Source organism: Pelobates fuscus, chromosome 1 (genome assembly GCF_036172605.1).
Source record: "Pelobates fuscus isolate aPelFus1 chromosome 1, aPelFus1.pri, whole genome shotgun sequence".
Taxonomy (NCBI): Eukaryota; Metazoa; Chordata; class Amphibia; order Anura; family Pelobatidae; genus Pelobates; species Pelobates fuscus.
The window spans coordinates 94,542,019-94,567,702 of NC_086317.1; the positions used below are offsets into that span (position 1 = coordinate 94,542,019).

A 25,684-nucleotide genomic window follows, 5' to 3' on the forward strand; every position below is an offset into this window, starting at 1 on the left:
ACTGTGTTCATACTATATCTACAGAGTAGGATACCCCCATTGTATGCCTATGGCACTAGTTGGTGAAGCTAAAATGCCATGCAACAGACCAGGCTATTTCAGTTTCTATGGTTAGAATCTTTATAGATTGATTTGTTGGTCCCATGTCTCATTATGGGGCATTTTTGCAGCTCAAATATTCACACAAAAGCATTGTTAATGCAGACACTCCAAGGTATCTCTTATGGCGTGTATTATTGTGCCTTAACATACAGCCAATATTTTTAGCATTTTTGACATACACATTATTATTTTTGCTGGGCATTTTGTATATATGATATGTGCCACTATGATCAAAACCCCAAATTATGCTCACCTAACTCCTGAATAAAAAATACCCCCAATGTATGTCTTTGGGACATTTTTGTGAAGTTCACTGCCATATAGGAGTCCTGACCATTTCAGTTTTTACAGTAGAATTTTGAGATTGATTTTGTGTACCTATGTCTCATTTTGGAGCATTATAGTAGTTTGCCTGTTCAAATAACCCCATAAAGGCCCACTATTTGTGGAAGTAGATACTCCAGGGTATCTCAAGTGGTGTTTGTTGTGCCTTAATTTGCCACCATTTGTTCACCAATTTATGTCAATTTGAGCTGGGAAAATATTGTTAAATTTTTTTTTTTTTTGCATAGATGGAGTTGATGGGTCCATGTCCCTTTTGGAGTATTTTAAAAGGTTGCTAATCTACCACACGAAGGCTACCATTTCTTAAAGAAGAAACCCCAGAGTATTTCAAAAGGCATATTTTGAACCTTAGTGTGGGATCATTTTTCAATAGTTTATACCAAGTGTAGTGGTAATAAGCATTTTTCTGCCTTTCTGACACAGACTATGAGATCTTACTGTATATTTTGCAAACCTTACGTGTGTTACGGTAGTTTACTACTTCATATGTTGCTTTGCTATGCCATCTGTGTACTGCAATATCCCAGTCAGTGGCGTACACACAACTCATGGGGCCCCTCTGCGCGGGCTGGGGCCGCAACACATGGCGGCGGGCACCTGGTCGCAGGGCTGCGACTGCGGTATGTACGCCAGTGCATGCAGATACACATACACTTAAAGGACCACTACAGACACCTAGATCACATCAGCTCAATAAAGTGGTCTGGGTGCCAGGTCCCTCTAGTTTTAACCCTGCAGCTGAAAACATAGCAGTTTCAGAGAAACTGCTATGTTTCACTGAGGGTTAATCCAGCCTCTAGTTGCTATCTCATTGACAGCCGCTAGAGGAGCTTCCGCCATTCTCACTGTGAAAATCACAGTGAGAAGATGCTGAACGTCAATAGGAAAGCATTGAGTAATGCTTTGCGGTTTGAATGCGCGCGTGGCTCTTGCCACGCATGCGCATTCGGAGCTGAGAGGCGGAGAGATCCCCAGCGCCAAGGGAGTCCGGCACTGGAGAAAGGTAAGTGCTTAATACACACACTCTCACGAACAGACGCATACACACTAGCTAACAGACACACACATTTACTGACAGAAACACACTCAGTGACAGACATACATACACACTCACTTACAAAACACACTCACTAACAGACACACACAGTAACACACTCACTGACACACTCACACACTCTAAAACACACACACGTTTTTTTATTTTTTTATAAATTTAATTCCCCAGCCTCCCCCTACCTTTTAGAGAGCTGAGGGGATTCCCTGGGGTCTAGTGGTATCACCAGGCGGGCGGGCAGGCTGGCGTGCAAGGGAGCACTCTCCCCTGAGTGCTTCCACTTCAGCTCCCTAGCGCCGCATAGGGATGCCGGCGCCGGAAGATGTCATCTTCCGGCTCCTGTATCAGTGCGGTGCACGAGGGAGTTGAGAGGAAGCACTCAGGGGAGAGTGCTCCCTCGCGCGCACGCCAGCCTGCCCGGTGATACCACGGCCAGCCTCGGGGGGGCCTTGAGGTGGCCAGCTCCTGGGCTCCCCAGGGGAAGAGGATGGCCACAGTGGGTACATACCGGGTCACAGGCCGGCCACTGTCGCAGCCGCGACCCCGGTATGTACACCACTGATCCCAGTGTGTACCTTTGCCAAGTATATGTGGATATTGAAGGGGAAAATTTGAGACACGTCCATTTCATGTTTTTTTTTAAAACTTTGAATTTTGACTGCAATGCTGGGTCCATGTCCCATTTTAGCAGGTTTCCAGTTCAAACTACCCCGCAAAGCATTTTAGCAGCTCATGGTTGCAAATTACCTCACAAAGGCCACATCTATTTTTAAATATATGCAGCTCATCAATTCAAATAATGAAAAGCAAATTACTTTTTGCAGTGAATGGGGGAATATTTGGCATACAGTTATCAGGAGGCACCCAGTCATTTGCATCACAGGCAACTGTAGGATAATTATATCTTTCTGCTGTGGGCCCTGCAGAAGCAGGCAAAAATTAATAGTTGCATTAACCTGCGTCAAACTGAAGTGCTGTCTGTCACCTCTGAATCCGCTTTCAGAATTCTGTAAGCCTCCTTAGCACTGAACTTCCTAAGCACTTTGAACTTTTTACACAGGAACTTTAAACAATGTTCTAAACAATTTTTATTTTCAAAGTTTTTTGTTTTTTTTTGCCTTTTAACCCATAACGAACGTAACAATATACTCCAAAATTTCACGCAATTTTCAGGTGTACAGTATCTATCTGTAGGTGCTGGAAGCTTCCTCACACATGACAGGGCACAAGGAGACTAGGGGTTGCAAATGGCCCATGGACTGGTAGTTCCATTATACCGCTGATTTATATAGTGTTGATATGCTTGGCATAATACTCTATTTAAAGGAGTGCTTCCAATAGTAAAATATGTAGCTCTACATAAGTAAAGTTTGATTTTGGAAATCAAGCACTCTATCCATACACTAACAGGAAAATACTCTGATTTTATTTTTCACGTTATCAATTACACCATTACAATGTCATTTCACATCCCTATGTTGATATCGCTTTACTTTTTATACACATTTGTACAGAGGATTGGGACAATACAATATTTTACAGAGTGTGGCTAATAATTTACACGTTTATGTAAAAAAAAAAAAAAATGTACCTCAAACATTTAACAAAACAAAAAAAAAAGTAGCAAACAAATTTAAATCAGGAATTAAAATAAAAAAAGTAGCTAAAGAACTTACATAAACAATAACTACAATCTCTTTATACAGACAAAATATTTTACATAATCCACATCATTAAGTTCTTGTTTAAAACAATGGCCTAATATTGTGCTTAAAAAATAAAAAAAGGCAATGTACATAAATTTATACAACCCCGTTCTTGTGATGAACAAAAAAAAAAACCAACTGTATATACTGTAATCTTTTGTGAAAATTAGCACTGATATTCTACCTTCTGTTAAGGGCATAAAGAAAACCATGTAAAGTTCAACCTGCACTGCAGATATTCCCAATGGTTTCTCTGGTGCAGAAATCATAATATTGCTATGGCATCTATTAGTGCTATATAAATTAATTATAAAAATAATTGTACAAGTTTAAAAATTGTGAAACATTTCAGGCAAATTGTAATCTTCCACAGCTAAAATGTGCAGTTTTCTCCCATAGATCTTATTTTAATGTTAAGAAAATCAGCATTATTTTCTCACTAAAATTTAAAATTAAGCTCGCATCATTGAAACTCCTAAAAAAAAGGTCTAATCAACTAGGCTAATGATGCTAATCTTGGCACTACAAGTGCATATGGGCAATTCACAAACATCTGCAATGCCACGGTTAAACATCATTGTCCTTGAATTTGAAATAAGTCTCAGTCTGTTATGTACATTCTGGTTTGGATTTAACACTGAGATTAACAGATAGTTGAGGAATTAACAGCTCAACCTCTGGAGTCCAAAAAACTAAACAAAAAAGTTAAAACAAACAAACAAAAAAAAATATCATAGCCCTATCCCCCTAATAAACTTGCCATTCTTTTAAAATAAAGCAAGTATCAGTGTGGCATTAATTGGCAGTGCTATATGCTAAACCAAACATTTAGATGTGCTAATTTTGGTGTGTAAAAGTTTTCTATCTTTAAGTGCGGAATATCCGCTTAAACATTTTTAAAAAATCACTGAATATCATTGGAGATTTTAAAGTGTTTCAGCGCGATATGCACTCAAGTCTCATTGTGCCTCTTTGTGGGTTGTTTTGAAATGAAATAATGGCCACCATATTGAATTACTCATGCAATGCCAGTTTAGTACTGTAAAACGGAGTACCTGATCAACCTTTATACCAGTCTTAAAAGTGCGAACAAGTTTGAAGATTATATAAAATAAAAAAAATAAAAAAATCCCCCCAATTAAAATGAAAGCCTCTCAAAGATTGGGAACCAGAATACAGTCAAATTTGCTCACATTTACAGTCTTTCAAAACAGAAGGCTCAACAAGGATACACAGGTTAATTATACATGCAACAATGTCAAATTACAACTATTTCACATTTACACCAAAGGGGCTGGAATACAATACGATCTGCCAACCAGAAGCTTGAAATAATACAAACAGTCGAGTTTTACTCACAGACTGACAGCCGCACCAAGATATACAAGTGTAGAGATAATTACAGAACTGCACAGTGCACTTAAGCTTGTAACATTCTATTTGGTAAGGAGCAATAAAAAAAAAAAAAAAAAAAAAAAAAAAAAAGGTCCCCACATATTAGTAGGTCATCAAAGGTTAGAAATCTTCCACTACCCTAAAAATAAATCAGATTATTTAATGCTATGTGAATTTACAGACTGCTTGTAATACTGGGATAAAACAGAAAGCTACTGAAGCTATACTACAATTTTGTCTAAAAAACCTTTCTAAAATGTTACACTACAAGAGCAAGCAATTGCCATATTTACGACACGTGTGAAATATATTTTTGTTTAAAAAAAAAAAAGTTATAAAAAAAAGTTTATAAAATAAAACACTGGGACGTACTCTATATACGAATTCAGCCAACAGGTGCCTTGTAAAAGGGTAAACAATAAAATTTAAAACCTGCTTGCATAACACTGACTGAAAAATTTACTTGAAGAGAACAGCAATGTAATTCGTGGAAAATAAACAGAAACAAAAAAATTAAAATAATAAAATTATTTTGGGTGTAAATACAATTGCTTTTGAAGTGAATGTTAAAAGATGTTTTTTTTTTTGTTTGTTTTTTTGCAATTTTTGACAAGTGACATACCCATTTCTATTGCAGCAGATATACTTACCTGAAGCAATCCCTCACAACAAAATGTGGAGGTCTAGGGAGGATCCGGTGAGAACCTCCACTGAATAAGTCTTGCAATGCACAGAAAGATGCCAGTTTTCCACTGATGGGAAGCTCTGCCTTTGAACAAATTAGTCTGACCATTAGACAAATAGTCCCTACTTTGTCTTATGATATATTGACTGCATTGGAATTTCAAACAAATTCCAAAGCAGCCAATATGAATATATCATAAACAATTTTATCATTTCCAGACACTCAAAAGTGACAGATGCTTTAGGTTTTACAAGCACACATAAAAAAGTAGTATTTTGAGGTAATTTTTTAAATGAGGAAACAATTATTGGGAAAGCATTTAGATATTGCTTTTAGAATGAAAATTGCACCTCTAGGTAATTAGAGGGTTACCACGAGCACCATGACTACTTAATTGATTCTGAAGAGGTCACTTGTGCCTGGAGGCTGTATGTGCAGGGTTTCACTTTGAAATGCTGCACACACAGAGATTAACCCCTTAGCTACTGGAGGTGTAACTCCATCTCTGGCAGATCATTAGCCAGCCAAGAACACCATTCTGGCCTGGCTAATGTCTATCATGTGCAAAATTGGCATCTGATGCCAGCACGCACTGCATGCTGCCGCCAGACAATCCCTCCCATGCTGCCCCCATCTTCCCTAACCCTCCAGCAAGGTTGAGTGAAAACAGGCAAGGAGGATCGAGCTGCAGGAAGAACGTGGACTTGGCTATGGTACAGAGGTGAGTTTTAGTGTTTTTTTTTTTTTTTTAACAGGGTGGAGGGGCAGAACATTTCAAAAAGGGTAACTCTAACCAAAGGTTTTGTAAAAACACTGTTATTTGGTTGAAATAACCCTTTAACCCTTCAAGCTAATTTACTGATCAGAATTTAATCAGCCAATACATTATACAGTTATTTCCACCTTTCAACCTTACACAACTGGTGCATGGAGATATTTATTTAACATTGTAGAAAACAAACACAAAACACAACTATCTGCTACATAACCAAGCTCCCAAAGCCTATTAAACGCAGCAAATAACAGTTTCCTGCTAGGTTAGCTTTTGATGCCTTGTCAAATGTTGCAGGTAGCACATCTAGTTTTTAATCTTCGGGAACTAATAATTAAATAAAATGCACGTCTACCCTTAGCAAAACATAGCAGCTTTTCCCAAGATAAACCACAATTTTGATACTTGCTTCTGTCCCAAGATTTTAAGTATTGTGAAAAAAAAAATAAACATCTACATCACTGCCCTGAGCTTTGCAACTCAATTAATTTGTAAAACAAAGAGCACGATGGATGAAGAAAAATAATAGCCGTTTAGAAACATGAAAACTGCATAACCAAAACAAATAATATACAGTCTCCTTTACAAGAACGGGTGGGTTCATAGTATTCACTTGAATGTCTAGAATAGACTAGATCATGCTAATGAAGCCTCTTTATGATGTTTCATGGTATGCTGGTTCTTTTCTGAAGGCCGACGGAAACCTTTTTTGCAGTAGTCACAGCGATGTGGATAGTCTTTGGTGTGAATGGAGATGACATGGCGTTTAAAGCCAGAAGCATCTGTGGTGTTGTATTCACAGTACTCGCACTGGTATACTTTCTTACCACTGTGAGTCTTCATGTGCTTTTTTAGTTCTGTCTGCTGCCTGAAGCCCTTTCGGCAACGTTTGCACCTGAAAGGTAACTCTTTAGTGTGGACAGACAGGATATGTCGACTCAAGACAAAAGGATCAGCAATTTGAAACTCACAGTGTCTACACTGATGCATCTTTTTTCCCCTGTGTGCAGCCTCGTGTTTCTTGAGCTCAGAGGGTCTGTGGAAGCCCTTCTCGCACACTTCACACTTGTGAGGATAGTCCTTGGTATGCACAGAGATTATATGTCGCTTTAGATCGCTGGAGTTGGAACTTTTGTGGTCGCAGTGCAGACACTGGTGACTTTTGCTTTCCTGGTGCAAGATGGCATGAGCCTGCAGTTCTTTAGAATCAGCAAATGTTTGCAGGCAGATGTCGCACTTGAAGGGCATCTCCTTGCTGTGCTTTGTCTTGACATGAGTCTTCAAGTTGGAGGAGTCAGCTGACCTGTAGTCACAATACTGACACAGGTAAGGCTTCTCACCGGTGTGTGTGCGCATGTGCTTCTTTAGCTCAGACGGGTGGCGGAAACCTTTCCCGCACTCAACACAGATGTGTGGGAAGCTTTTGCTGTGTACAGCCATTAGGTGACGGTTCAGTAAACCCTGTTCTGCTGTTTCATAGTCGCAAAACTTGCACCGGTGCATTTTATTGCCAGCTTTGTCTTTGTGGGTGAGCTTGTGGGCAAACAAAGCATTGCTGTGCAAAAATACCTTCCCACACTCATCACAATCCAGTTCCTTCTCTGTTTTGATTACAGCAGCAGTCAGCTTGTGGCTCTCCAGGTGATTGTGCAGGCTCACCTTCTTGTTGGTGGTGTAGTCACAATCTGTGCAGCGATATTTTTTACGGGCCAAGTGCTCTGGGTGATTTTTCATGTGCCGCTTCAGGAAGCCTCTTGACTTAAATTTCTTGCCACAGATCATACATGGGTAAACAGTAAGTGGATGGCCATCAGGACCAATAATTATGGCTATCAAAGAAAAAATATATAATTTTTTAAACAACAGTATGTCAGACAAGAGCACTTTATAAAATATAACATTCGGTATGCAAAATCACAAGCTTTTCAGTCAAAATGTGTCAGCTTGTAGGATAAAAAAATAAATAAAAATTGTGTTCAGTGTTTATACTGAACTATGTTAGTATGTGGCTCACTCCAGTGTGTTCATTTTCAACCATTTTATATATTGCATAACGTGTATACAATAAATAAAGATACGGTAAACCCTTTTCTATTGCATTGCTTATGAATGCTACGTATTGGGCACAAGTGGCATTCCTATTAATCCAGTACAGTAAGTCTGTTTCCTGGTAGAATGAGTCAAGTCTAAGTAATATGAAATTATATATGAAATGCAGCATAAAAGTAGTTTGTCTCTGAATATGCAAGAGGCAGCACGCGCTGTAATGGGCTGATCAGGAAAGAATTATCCCCAACCAGCCCTGTTCAAAGAGTCCTCAGGAACCAGCACATTAAGCTTAATGTAGTACCAGCCCAGACTGTTCAAATGCATTACACATGCAGAGACAAATTGTATTAAAAACACATAAAATGTATGCTTTTATGACTGTAAGATTTTTGAGTTTGTTGTAAAGTTTAGTGAAGACTACTTTAAACCCTCTCTGAAACCAAAAGACAGACCTGTTTGATATTGCCTATTTTCTCCTCTCCTCTTCTTCTTTGGTTTTTGCTTAGATAGCCTGTCCAGCCCATCAGATTCATCTATGTGCAAAAGGGCACTAGCAGTTCCATTCCTGTGCTCAACCCCTTCCACACTGTTACTCATGTTATTACCTATGAGAAAGGCAACAATGGTTAATAAGAACATCAAAATAATAGAATCAACAGAGGCATTAACCCCTTGACAACGCGAGGACTCTCCACGTTGTCCTCCAAAAGTGTTGGCTTTAACGCCGTTAGGAGAGCATGAAAAGTCCTAACGTTTTGGTGTGAGCAAGGTTTAAAACCCTTCTCACATCAGAGAGAACCCAATACTTTATTTAGTGGCCCCAGACCGACAGATGAACTGTATACAGCTCTTTAAACGGGGACTTCCCTGTTTCAAAGTCTGGTATGAGCATGGTTAAATTCCTGCTCACAAAAGGGAGACCCATATTTGAATCAATACCTGGGGCTCCCCACTGTCATGTTATTACAAGTAAAATGGGAAATGGGAAAAGTGGTTGTACTTAAAGGGACACTACAGTCACCTGAACAACTTTAGCTTAATGAAGCAGTTTTGGTGTATAGAACATGCCCCTGCAGCCTCACTGCTCAATCCTCTGCCATTTAGGAGTTAAATACCTTTGTTTATGAACCCTAGTCACACCTCCCTGCATGTGACTTGCACAGCCTTCCATAAATACTTCCTGTAAAGAGAGCCCTATTTAGGCTTTCTTTATTGCAAGTTCTGTTTAATTAAGATTTTCTTATCCCCTGCTATGTTAATAGCTTGCTAGACCCTGCAAGAGCCTCCTGTATGTGATTAAGGTTCAATTTAGAGATTGAGATACAATTATTTAAGGTAAATTACATCTGTTTGAAAGTGAAACCAGTTTTCTTTTCATGCAGGCTCTGTCAATCATAGCCAGGGGAGGTGTGGCTAGGGCTGCATAAACAGAAACAACGTGATTTAACTCCTAAATGACAGTGAATTGAGCAGTGAAATTGCAGGGGAATGATCTACACTAAAACAGCTTTATTTAGCTAAAGTAATTTAGGTGACTATAGTGTTCCTTTAAAGAAATACCCTTATATTTTGGTGGATCAAACACAGCACAAATTCTAGGTTTTGTTTTGGTTCAGATGTTGGACAGTTTCTCCTGTCCCTAAGGGCTTAAAGCAAATTTCAACAAATTGAAAAACAAAGAGCATGCTGAACTTTGTAAATAAAAGATCTTTCTGTTGAAGAAGTTGTAAGTTAAAGGGACATTATAGTCACCAGAACAACTACAGCTTAATGTAGTTTTTCTGGTGTCTATAGCCTGTCCCTGCAGGCGTTTTAATGTTAATACTGCCTTTTCAGAGAGAGGGCAGTGTTTACATTACTGCCTAGGAACACCTCTAGTGGCAGTCGCTCTGCATGGAGACGCTAAATAAATACGATTGATTCGATGCATGTCTGAAGAGCTGCTGATTGGTGCAACTTAGCGTTTTGCTGTGCCTGCACAATCGCCTCCCAATGCTTTCATATGGGAAGGCATTGGATTGGCTGAGATCATCAAATTATTATTTTTTATTTTCTGCACCACTGTTCACTGATGATGTACAGAATTAAGTTGTTGATGTTTTCTTCTAAACAAACAACAGTTATTAAAGGCCTACATTAGGACGGCTTTAATATTTTATTGTGCAAGCTAAATAGCAGATAGCAATATAGATTTAAGTTTAGAGAAGTTTACTGCCTTCTCTATAAACATGGCCACCACATTGGATTTTTTTTTTTTGCATATCCATCATGGCAAGCAAATGTGTAGTTTGCACCACCAGCAAAAGCAAAGAAAAAAAAGAAAAAATCTAGAGATAAAAAATAAATAATTTATTCCATTAGCTAGGAATTTGGTTAGCATAACAAAAAAAATAAAAAAAAAATATTAGAGACAGTGCCAATATATCCCCCTTCTCTTTAGGTGTGCAACTTTTTGAGCAGCCAGTTCAGGCTATAGAATATTGGATAACTAGTTTTGAATATGATGAAATATAAATTAGCAGGTAACGATTTGCTGGAAAGGTTACCGTAAGCTGCAGCCCAGGCAACTGGCATGAATGTCTTGCTTAGTTCAGCATCACCCAGCTGATGATCTAGTGTTACTGAAGCATCTTCCTCCCCAACAATTACTTCCATATACACTTCATCTGCTATATCTGCTACATCTAGATAAAGAAGAAATAAAGAGGCATAAATTGAGAATCAGTAATAAAAAAAGTAAAATGAGATTACTGGGCTAATTTTTCAAGTATATTTGTTTTAACAAATACACACACACACACACACACACAATCACATTGCTGCATACCTACTTGGAATCTACATAAAGATTGTGCAATATGTACAGTAAAATTAACAATAGCCAAGAGAACTAGACGGAAAGCCAATTAAAAAGAAATGCATTGTAATTTTAATAACATTGCTACACTATTTTAAGGACAGCAGACAAGACCTCAGGAAGAAAAAAAATAAATATATAAATATATATATATATTTTTTAAATCTAAAAGTGGTACTGACCAAGGTCATTGTCTTCATTCTGTGAGTGATTTACAGCCATATAAACCATCTTTTCCCGGGGTAGGCGCCCACCAGAGTGAGGATCGAGAAGTCCATCTCCATGATCAGTCTCAGACTCACTTTCCACAATGTCTACTGTTCCTCCTGTTGTGCCAGATGTTTCGTATAAATTAGTTAATTTTTATTTTGTTTATAGGATTTAAGCTATGCTGTTAAGAGTTTTTAAAGATGTGTACATTTAATGAAAACCACGTTATGCCATTATTGTAAAGCCAAATAGGGCAAATGGTTTCCCAAGCAGCATTATGAATAAATTCTTAAACAATTGCATGGTTGTGCATTGAACAGAACTTTATGAATTGATTTTAAAAAGTCACTCTGCGTTAAGAAGAACAGCCATTCTATTAAAAAAAGAGTTACAACATTCATCATAACCACTAAATCCCATTTTAGTGGCTATGATGCGAGGAGTACCCTGGGCAGTTTTTCAGTAATGGCGCAAATCATTTTGCACTCTCACCTTGGTCCTGGGTCATTCACTGGATAAGTGTCAGTTTATTTCTCTCAACCAATGAATTAGCATCTACGAAGTAATATGCACAGAATTTACATTAGCCAGTCCTGAGCACTTGTTCCAGACTGGATAATGACACTGCAAGAGATAGAGTTACAACACTGGCAGCAAAGGAGTTAAACGCCGCACATACAGACTCAAAACATCCCAATCACTTTAAAGGGACACTCCAGGCGCCAAAACAACTTAATCTTTAATCCCCAAGTTGTTGCCAGCGGCAATGTCTACTCCCCTCTAGGCAGCATCTGGCCATAGGGCGCTGCTGATTGTATCTTTATCAAACCAATTTTGTAACTGGCGAGTCACTAATGAGCTGAGAGCGTCATCCCGGTGTCTCTCCATGCTTCCTGACTCTGAAATTGACGCGGGGTGAGGGAGTGGTGTACATTGCCACTGGAAACAACTTTGGGGTTAAAATGTTCTTGAGGTAAGGGGTCTCCTGGCACCATAACAACTTCATTTTGATGAAGTTGTTATGGTGCCCGGAGTGTCTCTAAATTAATGAAGTAATCATGTTGTTTGTAGTAACCGTTAACGCGGCTCTGTCACCAAATGCTTCCCCTCGTCCCCCAAATCATGTACATGCCCAGTTCATCACAACTTCACACAGAAGTGGTGTACTACTGGAAGGGGGCAAGTAAGAACATGACAATCAATGATGTAAAGCAATTTTGTCTTAAAAAATATTTTAAATTACTCTGAACTCCAGATAATTTACACTTTAGTAAATAAACATGAAGGGCAACTCTAAATAATACATAGGTTATGGTGCACAGAGGTCACAGCCTAATGCACAAAGTGGCTTATAATTGCAGCAATGCAAGAAAAAACAAACAACACTACACTCATATATAATGTTACAAATCATTATATTTAAACATTTGTGTCTTTGTACATTTCCCCCCCTTTTCATTTTTAAAAAAGAGTGAGGTATCCAGGTAAGATAGTAAAGTAAGTTTTCTTAGGTAAAGTACATAAGAAATTAGCTTAGATAAGAGACAGGATATCCAAACTGGTATGAATTTTGAGTCAAAATTTTCATTCAGCCACTCGCCATTAGTAAGTGTAATTTCAGCCCTCAATGACAGTGCATAGCAGGAAATCCATCTTCAGCACCTTGTAATACACATATTCTAAAAAAAAAACTACCAAGCAAAAAGAGGGTTTAAAAAAGCATAGCACTGGCAATTTAAAGTGTCCGTATAGGCAAAGTGCACAGTGCTTAGAGCACTAATCTCTCAGAGTCACATACAGCAGTAGCAATTCAATCAGGCGTCACAGAACTCTGGGTTGCCAGTGCTGATTTTGTTGTGTTTGTGCTGAATGTTCAATAGGGAAGGTGCTCTCTTACCTTCCCTGGGAGAGATCAGAGTCACAGACTGCATATTATCTATATAAAGCATTTAAAAATGGTTAAAAACAAAACCCTCACCATTTAAAGCTCTGTAGAGAATGACATCTACCACACCTCACCCAGCACATTCATTGTACACAGTATACTACAAGGGCTGGAATTGAATAGTCTGCATACTTTCTTATACGTCTATGTCTCACAAACGCAGACACAAGGATATTCTCCCAACTAACTGCTGCAAAAAATAAAAATGTTTGGGATTCAGTGCAAAGGGCATCCCTTACCTAAATCTTCCTCACCAGGGTCAGCTTTGAAAATGTAGACTTTGATTACTTCTGGACACGACCCATCCAGTTTGCTAGGATCTCCGTCTAACTCTCCTCCCATTGTTATTTCCTCTGTACAGTCTTCATTAATCTTCTCGGCATCATCCACTAAAAATAAAGAAGTCAAAGCCATACATTCACAAGCAATACAATAAACAAAAAGCAAAAGAATAAAAGGCAAATGATAGTGCTGATTTAATGAATCCAGTGGATTGGCTAAGAGAGCTTAACTACCTGGTTTAAATGTATGTTAGAGTAGGCATGCCACAAATGGACTGTGATACAGGGTTTAGGCTCCAAAATGTTTGTCACTTACACAAGCTCTTCAAATAAAATGGGATTACACCTTTGAACACAATTGATCACCCACGCCAAGTGTTTTCTTTTCCTTACATTTTTGTGACTGCCGTGTTCACATGGGAACAGCAATATTGTAACAGGACAGCAGGAGCAGAAAAAAATATTTTCCCCTTGCTTTACTGCAGTTGCTTCCTCTTTTAGTAATTATTGGGCAAGGCTGAATATTAGCTAAAAGAATATAGCACTTAAACACAGAACCTAAAAGATTTTGGCATTTATTCTATGGAAGTCAGTAAAACTGACCTAAGTCAAACAGAAATTCTCCTGAACCACAATGTAAACACTGATGCCATGATTATTTTCACACTTACATGAGATCATGAGATAGTCATCACAATTAACTTCCTCGCCATCATGTCCCTGTATTTGAATACCATTGGCATCAATCACTGCCTCTGAAGCACAATCTGCTACCAGGACCTCTTCTGAAATCATGTCCTCTGTTAAACTGTCCTCTGTAATCTCTTCTTCCACGTTTTCAGAGACAGAATGAACAATATTCTCTCCATCAGACAAGGTGCTTTCAACGAGACTAGAGTCCAAAACACTTTCTGAAACATCACAGTGAGATAATTCATTTTCTTCGAGCTCTTGTTCATCTAATCCTGCTTCTATCTCATCCTCTAGGACTTGCTGAGGGATGATAACAGTTTCCGACACTCGGGATCCTTCTATGATGTCTGTACACTGGACATCCTCGATTACCACATCTTCAATGACATCCTGGATCACCACAGAGTCTGCATCATCAGAAAATCCCTGTACGGCCATACCTCCATCACCATCAGAAACAAAGACAGTCTCCTGGATCTCTACAATTATTTCATTGCCATTAAGATGCGGTCTGCCTATGGGGAAATCAGAAACTTGAATGAGAACACAAAATCTGTATCCCATGTGCTCATCTTGAGATACAATTTAAGAAAATTGTGAAAGTCGCCATAAACTAAAGTAAAATCATTTTCAAATATGACACAACTATAATTTTATTATCCTTTCTCTCCACCTCATTAAAAAGGAAATCTAAAAAAATGATACACTTTTCGTGTTTGTGTAGTTCATTTCTAAAAAATGCTTCATTTCAGATTTTGTAGAAACTAGACCTGTGCATTCAGATAAACTTCGATTCAGACAAAAATTGGCAGATTCAGCGGTTCATCCGAATAACTGAATCACCACATGACTGCGTCAAACAAGTTCAGAATTGACACATCGATTCGGTCATTTAGAGTACCCAATATAAGACTGCAAATAAGAATGACATGAATGTCATGTAATTCGGTTCTGAATATATATAGTCATTTGGAAAGTTACTATACCAATCTGGTCTACTAAAAAGCTCCCTACTTACATTTCCTTTAATGTTACCATCCCACATAAGCCTGAGATTATAATGACAAGGCTGCTTTCAAAAGATCATATCAAAGTACATCTTTCCCCAGCACAAGGGGAAAATATATTCTAATAAAAGTTAGCTGTCAGACAGTCACAGAGGAAAAACTGTACAGAACACACCAGGAAGTTGGAAATCACTCCTTATTGTTTAATACATTCAACATATAATGCATTTATAGGGCAATTAGCCTGAAAGCCTGTACCTTGCAGACTCTCTTCTTTGCTGCAACACACTTGGCAGCCACAAGACGACAGCTGACCAATATATAAGTTAAAAAAATAATACATTTTTGGTGTTTCACTGTAGAAATGTTTTGGAGTAGCACTGAAGCACTTTGTGTGAGTGCAAATATTGTGCAGATCATAATTGTGTAAGTTAAGTTAGTGGAAAGCACCTAAAAATTTCTACTGCCTACAGGAGACCATTTCGCTTTAGATCTCAGAGAGAGAGAGACAAACTTACCTCACTCTTTCTCCTTGCCGCCATGTCACTCTTCATCTGTATTTTCAAATTCTGTAAGCTTCATTCTTCAGGAGCAGTGGCAATTGTGTACTCAAGCACTAACACAAAAGTAGGGTTTGCCTATCGAAGATGCTCCATGACCCTCCATAGATCTTGCACTAAAAGTTATCGTATGCATTTAATGCACATCGCATGATAAGATTCCACTTTCTACTGGTCATCAAGAGTAAGGACTGATAGGTTATGGCAAGATATGCAACGTTTTGACTTGTACAAGGGAGAAAAACAAGTTGCTACTTTGTATCTTCTGTCTAAATTAGTGGTTCCCAAACTTTTTAGGTTCAAGGCACCTTTAATATTTTAAATTTTTTCCAAGGCGCCCCAAGTCATAACAATTTTCTAGGTTGTATATATGTACAGTGCAGCGATGTATACTGGGCCCCTGTTCGGCAGAAATGCTTGGGAGGGGCACTGGTAGATTATTTAAAAAAACAATCCAGGCACAATAGCCACTACAGCACTTTGTAGTGGTTATGGTGCCAGTAGTGCCGTAATGCCCTCCCAGAGTAAGTAGTCAAACTGTTTAAGAACAGCTTGACAACTTACCTGGGGTCTGCTGGATTAGGGGCTATAGTAGGGGTTAGGGGCAGCAGTGTGTGTGAGGGGTGCAATATGTGTGTGTGTAAGGGTTGCAGTGTGTGCGTGTGAGAGGTGCAATGTGTTTGTGAAGGATTTAGTGTGTGTGAGGGGTGCAGTGTGTGTGTGTATGTGGGGCAGTTTGTGCGTGAGGGATACAGTGTGTGTGTGTGGGGGGGGCAGGGTCTGTAAGGGGGCAGTTTGTGCGTGAGGGATACAGTGTGTGCGTGGTACAGTGTGCGTGGGGCAGTGTGTGTGAGTGTATGGGGGGGTAATCTTTGTGTATGGGGAGGCAGTGTGTGAGTGTATGTGGGGGAGCCGTGTGTGTGTATGGGTGGGTAATTGTGTGCATGGGGGGTAATTGTGCAAATTAATAAATATATATATAAAAAAATTCATTAAAAAATAATTATTTTCATATCCTCTCTCCCTACTTACCTTTGCCAGGGAGGGGAGACATTTCCTGCAATCCCTGGTGGTCCCAGTAGTCAGAGTGAACTCTAGCCTGCAGCTCAGGCTAGAGTTCACTTTTGAGAGATCCGGAGCGTTGCCGTGGTAACAGCAGCAACGCTTCGAGCTCGCAAGAAGAGAACCCGGCGGAGCTGCAGGTTAGAGGTCCCCGGGGTCCTCTCTCCCTTCCCTGCCACTGCTTCCCTAATCTCCCGTTTGCTGGCAGGGGACAATGAAGCACAGTTCCCAGTGCTGTGATCATATCTTGCAGCGCCCCTGTGCGCCCGTCGCGGCGCCTGGCACACAGTTTGGGAACCGCTGGTCTAAAATTCTCTCTTTTTTTAAATCTAGCTTTATGAAAAACTTAAGTGACAGTGCTGCTTTCTTTAAGCCAAGCATCCTTTAAACTGGTACCAAAGTAAAGGAACTCAACGGTAAATGCAACATTCACAAAGTAACGCTAAATGTGCTGATTAAGAAGAGCTCATGATATAAAAGTTGCAATATTGGCATCATAACCACTGCATGTTCACATAGTGGTTATGGTGCCATTTTGCTGCAGGCACTGACCCCTGATTTTTTTATCAAACGGTTGAAGCAGTTAAACCAGAGTTCCCCAATACATCCAGGTCTGGTCCATGCACAGCTATTGCTAATGTGCAAGCTACAGTTAATAACAATTTCAGCCATATTTTAACGTAATTGATTGGCTAAGTGGGTCAGGTGACACAGCAGCCAGTGAATACAGTTACTATGTGTATAAAATGTATGTTGTAGCATGTAAGGGAAGAAATGAAGCAGGTCTGATAAAGAAGCAGTGTAAGTACCATAACCACTAAATACTGATGCAGCCTCCCCCCCAAAACAAACATTGCTGTTGAGCACAACCCCACCCCTTTACAAACATTAAAACTGGATTAATTTAGCATTAGTTTATCAATACCTGCAGCATGAAAAAATGCATGTGGTTCTGTTGTCTGTAGTTCGAGCTCTGCTACATCTTCTTCCATGGCTATGAAAAACCATTAGCTTCTCTTCCTAAGACAGTTAGCAAAAAAAAAAAAGTTAAAAAAAAAAAACAATCTGCTCAATGCACCTTACGTGCACAGGTTTCATACAACTTCACATATTTCCAAGTTTGATAAATAGTTGAAAAGATTCAGTAGTAAAAATGTTATGCATCAAGACATTCAATTGAATTTACATACGGATTACATACACAGTTGTTACAAATGTCTACAAAATTGTAAAATCACTACTTCAGAAATGTGGTTATTTCTACATCTACGCACAGTGTTATCAAAGTTCTTTATTGTGTTGTGTTGAGATACATACCATTCAAGAACACAGGTGGGATGATAGGACAAGCCCCTTGCTTATCTGCAGCATGGGAGGCTATTGCAGTGTTTACATTAAAAAGCATGCAGGGACACTCAAATGTGGCTGTACCAGAACTATTTATTCGCCCCATAATATCACCTGTTTACTTGGTTGTATCATCTTCCCTTTATGGTAATTATTACTTTAAACAAAACTGAAAATTCTAAGTAAAATAATAAAAATAAAAAACAACACAATTTTTTTTTTTTTATAAAATAAAATAGCATACAGGGACATGCTATAGACACCAGAACCACTACATTAAAGTGACACTCCAGGCACCCAGATCACTTCTGCCCATTGGAGTGGTCTGAGTGCCAACTCCCACTACCCTTAACCCTGCAAGTGTAAGTATTGCAGTTTTTTTTATAAACTGCAATAATTACCTTGCAGGGGTTAACTCCACTGTCTAGTAGACAGCCACTAGAGGGCACTTCCTGCTCTATAGCACACGCTGTGTGAGGACCTCCAGCGTCGCTCAATTCCCCATAGGAAAGCACTCAAAAGCATTTTCAATGCTTTCCTATTGGGAGCTTTAATGCGAATGCGCAGCATTGTCGCGCATTAGGTCTCCCCGGCAGGTGGGCGGGATCAGTCTCACCCACTGGCTGACGTAATGACTGGGAGGAGCGGCGGCGAGCAGAAACCAGCGCCGAGGGACATCGGCGGGGTCTCAGGTAAGTGACCTAAAGGGGTTTTCACCCCTTCAGCTACCGGGGGATGGGTGGTGGGAGGGAGAGGGGACCTGTAGTGCCAGGAAAATGGATAGTTTCCCTGGCACTGGAGTTTCCCTTTAAGCTGAGCTGCTCTGGTAACTATAGTGTCCCTTTACTTTGTTAAACAAACACAATACGCACATCAGCTTGCTCTTGTGTCTTCTTTTTTCATTTTATAAAAAGTGCACACTCAAATAATAATTGGCATAAATGAACCGTGACCACTATCTTATAGGTAAGCGAGTCACATTATCAAGAATACCACTCATAATGCTGTGAAGAGGGAGGTTAATATCATGCTAAGTCAATCTGAAACTGACCAACAGGTTTATTTACTATAAAGTGGAACTGTCAGGAATTCAAAAAGTGAATTTCAAATTTTAGACCAAAATTGCTGAGTTTTACAATTCTATTTTGACCTTAAATCAGAAATTCACTCTGAATTCCAGACAAATCTCACTTTAGCAGAAAAACAAACCTTAGAGGGACACTATAGTCACCATAACAAGTATTGCTTATTGTATTTGTTCTGCTAAGTGTAACCAGTCCCTTCAGGCTTTTTTGCAATAAACACTGTCTTTTACAGCCTAGGGAAACCTCCACTGGCCACTTCTCAGTTGGCTGCTAGAGGTACTTCCTGGGGCAGTGCAGCACTGCCATTCAGTGTCTCTACCCTCTGCATGGAGACACTGAACATTCCTCATAGAGATGCCTTGATTTTGGCGTTTGGCTTGTGCTGGCGCAGCCCCTGATCTGCCTCCTTAACAATCTCAGCCAATGGGAAAGCATTGTGATTGGCTCAGATCACCACTTCTGATGTCAACCAAGCAGGCAGATCAGGGGCACAGCCAGCAGCAGCAAACTGTAATAAAGGTAATATTTTACTATATTAAGGGGGACTAGATGGTGTTTTAACACTATAGTGTCAAGAACACGTTTGTGTTCCTGACCCTATAATTTTCCTTTAACCCCTTAAGGACCAAACTTCTGGAATAAAAGGGAATCAAGACATGTCACACATGTCGTGTCCTTAAGGGGTTAAAGGGCATGACTGCAGTGCTAAAAAAATTTGGCAACAGGGGTTATCCCCAGGTCTTTCAAACATTTTATTTGGTACCATTTGTAGGACTGTCACAAGGATTTTAAAGTGTCAATGTTTTAAGGGTAGGTTGGGAAGGAGGAGGGCACCATGAGGGATTTTTTTTTTTTTTTTTGTAGGAAAACAATAGCATTCACATAACATTAAGAAAGCATCGAAAAGTATGTGCGAAATCCCTCACACTTTTTTCTATAAGCAACCCCTAATAACCTTACGAATTGATAATACTGTTAGTGAGAGCTGCCACTGCTACAGAGGTAGGCAGATATGGCCTGTTCCCTTATAGCTTACTTATGTGGACAAGTAGGGAAACTAGTTTATTGGAGCGAAGAGTCACCGTGGCGACCTGACACCTTGACTTGTTGAGCCTAAATTATAAATATGAGATGTTATCACATATTTTATAACCGCAAGTTTGACATTGAGAATTTCCAAAGAAGGGGTTATAAAATTAGGTAACTAGCCATAGCCAAATTCTGACAATCAAATGAGTTGCTTGGATCAAACCATAAACTAAGATATTTTAGGCGCACACAGTTCTATAAAGTTGTGATTTTCTGTTAGTATACTATATTTTAATCTATAAACAAGTCCAAAGTTCTAACATTATTATAATTATTATTATTGGTATTTATATAGCGCCAACGTATTCCGCAGTGCTTTACAATATTATGAAACGGGGTAAATTTAACAATAAATAAAAGACACTTACAAAATGGTACTGGAACAATAGATGAGGACCCTGCTCAAACACGCTTACAGTCTAGAGGAGATGGGGTATAAAACACAATAGGGCTGCAAGGGGGGCAGCAACCAAACAAGGTGGCAAAAGTAGCAGAACTGAAGGTGAGAGTGTGACTCTTTTTAAGAGAGAGCAAGAGACAGATATGTGACATAGAAGTTACTCTGGTAGGCCATAGGCCTTTCTGAACAGATTGGTTTTGAGGTATATTAGAAGAATGTTTACAAAACAGAAGAGCTAGAATGTAACTTGGAGGACTTCATATAAGTGAGGGAGGAATCGCTGCTGCCAAGGAACATTTTATCATTTCTGTTCACAACCAATTTTGTAAATTATGACTTACATCTGTGACCTGACTATATTCATAGGAATTCTGCCCCAAACCTTACATGTACAGTATTCCAAAGCAGAATAAAGAAATCTTGGGACTGATATAGAACAGTAATCAGTAACCAACACATTATACATGTCATTCTGCAAAAAGATACAGTTCGAAACCACATGCTGACTCCTACCTTGTAGTATTGTGAATGGAATTCTGGACTTTAAAACCTCTTCCTGTGCTCCTGAAAATAAATAAATTATCAGGTTAAATCTAAATATATAAACATATATCTTGCTAGAGAAGCTAAGGCTGTGACAAAGTAAAATCTATGGGTACACACTATTCGAAATAATAATAACCAGTACTCCCTCAGGCTTTATTTAAAATAGAGGTCTTATGATACAAACATTTAAATATATTTCACTTAACCCCTTGACGCAGTTAGGGTATTCTATGTTGTCCTACATAAAGTGGACTTTAAACCCTATAGGGCAGCATAAATCGCCCTGCATATTTGGTACAACCAAGTTTAAATCCCTGTTCATATCAGAGAGTCCCAGATATCAATGGACACCTGGGGCTCACCTGTCAGTACGGACCGTTAGTGGTCCCAAACGTTTTGAGGAGTTGTTTGCAGTGCTGGCTGCCAGCACTGCAAACAGCTCCTTAAATATATATATATATATATATAAATGCCTATACATAGAGATGGGGTGTGTGCACACACCAGGAAACCCAGATATTAATAGATACCCAGGGCTCCCCTCTGTCAGCTGGGGCTATTTTTAGTGGCCCCAGACAGAGGTGAGCAGCATGCAGAGCTCAGAGTGAGATTGACACAAAGTGCTTTCAACAGTATCTATTTGAATTTTCTGACCATAGGATAATTGTAAATAGAATTAGATACTAGTAAATATAATAAATATGAATTGGTGCCATTTAAATGCACAGACACTCATTCATTGGATGCTCGGCTGATGCTGTCAGCCTATGAATGAGCATCAGGATCAACATCTAACTTCTGCAGCACAGCAGAAGTCAAATGTAAACCCTGCTTACCAGCAGTACCAGGTAAGAAGGAAAACCATTGGTTTGCCCCAATAACAGGGAAACTGTGGCAGGTTATGATTGTTAGAGTAACCCTTTCAGTGATTTTAAATTGTCACAGTGCCTCTAGTCTGCATTTGCAGCATTTAACTATGAAACACTGCATATACAGAGTTTAACCACTCTGCTGAACCACCAGGGCTTGATTAGCAGCTAATGTGAATTCCGTGCAAATTTGGCATCTGTCCTCAGCACACATAGAATGCTGGTGACAGACAGGCAATGGTGGCACAACGCCACCTCCATGCCATCCTTGTCCTCCCCTATATACCTTCCAGTGATATGAGCAGAGTAGGTTCGGACTCACTGATAACTTGGCCTCAGCCTAAAAGAACAGTTTTATTTGAAACATGAGTGAAACTTTTGAGCTCAACCCAAATTATACAAGCAGCACGAAGATGCTCCAGGCATAACTTAAATAAATTAGACATAGTGAGCCTGGAATTAATGTTTACAGCTGGCTGATTAATGGAACCTGGAGTTCGAACTTTCCCATAGGTGAAGACAAGCTCTCTCAAAACTGGTAGCATTCTATGCTGAAATGCAGCACAGACCAGGTTCTTGCATTTTAAAGCGGCACTGTCACACCCCCAACCACCCACAAAATTTGTATTGCACAAAACTAGAATATTTATGAAATACTCATTTTGACAGTGTTGGAAATTCACTGAAATTCTAACTCCATCAAGAGATATACTGAAACAAAGTAGAGACTTATGTCTCTGCATATTTTGTACGCCTTACACTTGTAGACACTGGGCAGAGCTACCACCTTCTAGAAGTGTCAGTGCCTCCCCCCACCAGTGACGGCTCCAGGGATTTGACTTTATCTTTGGAGGATCCCGTAGTCTTGCCGTAGTTTTGCGGGATGCTCTGTAGATCTCAATGCTGTACTCTCATTTATGCCCAAGAGTGCAGCAATGATGTCGGTGATGAAGAGGAACAATCGGAAAGATAGTGGTGTTCTAGGTACAGGTTTAGGTATGTAGAACTCAGCTTTGCCTGCAGATCCACAGTGGCGATGTCACCATCGAGGGTCTTTGCAAATTAGCTTAAAGGGTTACTCCAATCAAAAAAGTATTTTTTAGCCATGTCTGGCATTTCTATTCAACTACAAGTTTACAATACCAGCTAGGACTAGACATGTATGATTAGCTTGTTATTCAGCATGTATTTCCTGTTACTTCTCTTGTTCTTTATTTTAAAAAGAAAGAAAAAAAAAAGGACAGCTTTTCATGTTTATTCATGCATGTATCTTGCAAATGTACCCTCTGTTAGACGTCATTTTTAATGCATGTATTGCACGCTGCACTTCAAAAATAAAGAATGAAAATATATATATATTTTAGATTGTACAGTTTTGTCCTGCTGCGGCATCGAGACCCACTAATAAGAGTACCAAGGTAAACCATACAGGTAACCTTTTTTTTTTTTTTTTGCATTCTCATTAAACAAAGTAGTTTCTGCACCTATTGTAAACTAATGTACAGATAGAAAATAATCTTGCTCTTTATATAAATTTAGCCTTTTTGACTCTTGGTAATAGGTAAAGTTGAATGATATACTAGCTACAAGACTCAATTGCTTTAAAAGAAAGGTAATAAGTTATGTTTTACAGGGGGCACTAGGGCTATTAGGTAATCAAAGAATAAACTTCGTATTAACAAATGCCACATTAGAACTATAAAATGTATCAGAGTTTATGAGCATAAAGCCTAGTTTATCAATATATCCTGGAGAATATTAACCCATGCTACAATTGTAAAACAATGGATTTCTAGAGACCTCCCCCCCACACAAAAATGAGAGGAGTGCAAAAACGCCATGCTCCACCCTGCTACCCACAGGTACACCAACAATTAAAAAAAATATTTAGCACATTTACAATGACGTAACGTAAATTAAAAATGTCTGGATTTCTTTAATAGGGGATGAATGTATTTGGTATGAAATATGTGTGTATAGAGATATGTACACACACGTACGAATGTCCACTAGATAAGAGCACTCTCACGTGTTATTGAATATAGGATGGCTGTGCATTATGAGAGCTGTAGTCCATAAAAAGCTCTAATGACTAGCAGCCACCCCTCCCTCAGTAGTCTGGGTTTGTTTTGTTGCTTCAAAGCAATCCAAGATGGCGGCCATGTCCCCTCCTTCCCCTCTCCGGCAGCATGTGGGGCCGCCGCCATCTTGTCTGCCCTGCGTTCTACGTTCTAAGTTCTGGAATCCTCCATTCCTGGCCGCCATCTAACCCGGGGCTTTCCAGTGGCGGCCGTAAAGGCTCGCTTTACCGGGCCCCGAGCAGGCCGGCCGCCATGGCTCCTGTAATAAGCCTCCCCGCGGCCTAGCTGCGGCCTCCTGAGGCCTGGAAGGGCGAGCCGCCCCTGGCAGGCCTACATGCTGGGCCATGGAAGGCCGCGGCCCTCCCTCCAGCGCCCGGTCCGGCTCTCCTGTCCCAGGATCCGGCGGCTCGGTCGGGTCACAGACCGCGCAGGGACCGGGGGAGCCGCCCCGCCTCTGTCCCCCTGCAGCCGGGAGTCTAAATCAAAGCGGGGCGGTGCGAGCTGCAGCCCCCGGCCGGGCTCTCGGCCTCCCCCCCGCACCCCGGAGCCTGCGCGCCATCACCGGCCTGGGAGGCCCCCGGGGCCGCCCGCCATCGCCGCGGCCTTACCTTCAGAGGACGCTGGCGGGCTTTCCCGCGCACCCGGGGCTCGGCGTTCACCGTCCGATAGGCCCGAACCGCGATGGCTGCCTGGCAGGGAGGGAGGAGGGGGGAAGGTAATAGAGTGAGTGCGAGAGGCAGGGAGGGAGGGGCCGAGCTGGATGGCTGTGAGAGAGAGGGGGAAGGAGGGAGCGCAGCAAAAAAAGAGCGGGCAGCTCTCCTGGCCGGGGCCGCCGTCAGCAGTAAACGTCACTGCCGCAGAGCCTCAGGAAAATGCGGAAGGGGGAGGCCGCAATGCGAAGCAGACAGCTAGTAAACCCCGAGCCAAGGCCAGGCCCGGGCCTAGCACTCACTGCAGCCTGCTTACCCCGGGGGGTGGAGGGGGGAGCCGAGCCCTGCCACTACTACTACTGCCTGTCCCCGTCCCCCCCGCTGTGTGTCACATGAATACCACACACTGATACTCCATATACAGAGATTTCAAGGGGAAAATGTTTAATAAGTATTTTATATTTAGTTTGTAGGGAAGCTGCTGTGTTAGGTATCGATTTTTTACATGTTTAAAAAGAGCACATATTTTAAAATTTGGGGATTATATTTAGTTTTAAAGCAGGGGATTTATAAATAAAAAAAATTTTTTTTTTTTTTTTGGTAACAGAAAACGGTGGAATCGGTAATTATGGAATTCTAAGTAGTCTTACTGCAGTAAACACCAAGATATAAAAAAATGCAGATTAGTGAGCAGAGGAAACATGCAAAAATTAGTTTTACATTTTATAAGGCTACTTAAAAATCGCCTATTTTGGCAAACAAAATATGGGGATTTAGCTACACCATATGGCCATATTGTGATAAGACCACCAGTATGTCAGTACCCCAGTATCGGTGGATCCTACACTTATTTTAAAATGGAAATGTAAAGCTAACGGCAATATTTACTGCTTA

At 40.2% G+C, this 25,684-nt stretch overlaps 1 protein-coding gene across 2 annotated transcripts; it reads right to left on the reverse strand.

The window, feature by feature from the left end:
- Positions 1-5,578: 5,578 nt before the first annotated feature.
- On the reverse strand, positions 5,579-24,943 carry ZFX (zinc finger protein X-linked). 2 transcript variants are annotated; one of them, XM_063450087.1, is made up of 9 exons: positions 24,749-24,943; positions 21,158-21,208; positions 17,649-17,743; positions 14,073-14,609; positions 13,360-13,509; positions 11,148-11,291; positions 10,655-10,792; positions 8,561-8,713; positions 5,579-7,888 (listed from the first exon to the last, which is right to left on the reverse strand). In XM_063450087.1, exons 3-9 carry the CDS (start codon positions 17,713-17,715, stop codon positions 6,696-6,698), a joined length of 2,382 nt encoding a protein of 793 aa, XP_063306157.1. In that variant the 5' UTR covers positions 17,716-17,743; positions 21,158-21,208; positions 24,749-24,943; the 3' UTR covers positions 5,579-6,695. The 2 variants fall into 2 exon arrangements, with proteins under 2 accessions (XP_063306157.1, XP_063306158.1); XM_063450088.1 differs by lacking the exon at positions 24,749-24,943 and having other exon boundaries at positions 21,158-21,624.
- Positions 24,944-25,684: the final 741 nt, after the last annotated feature.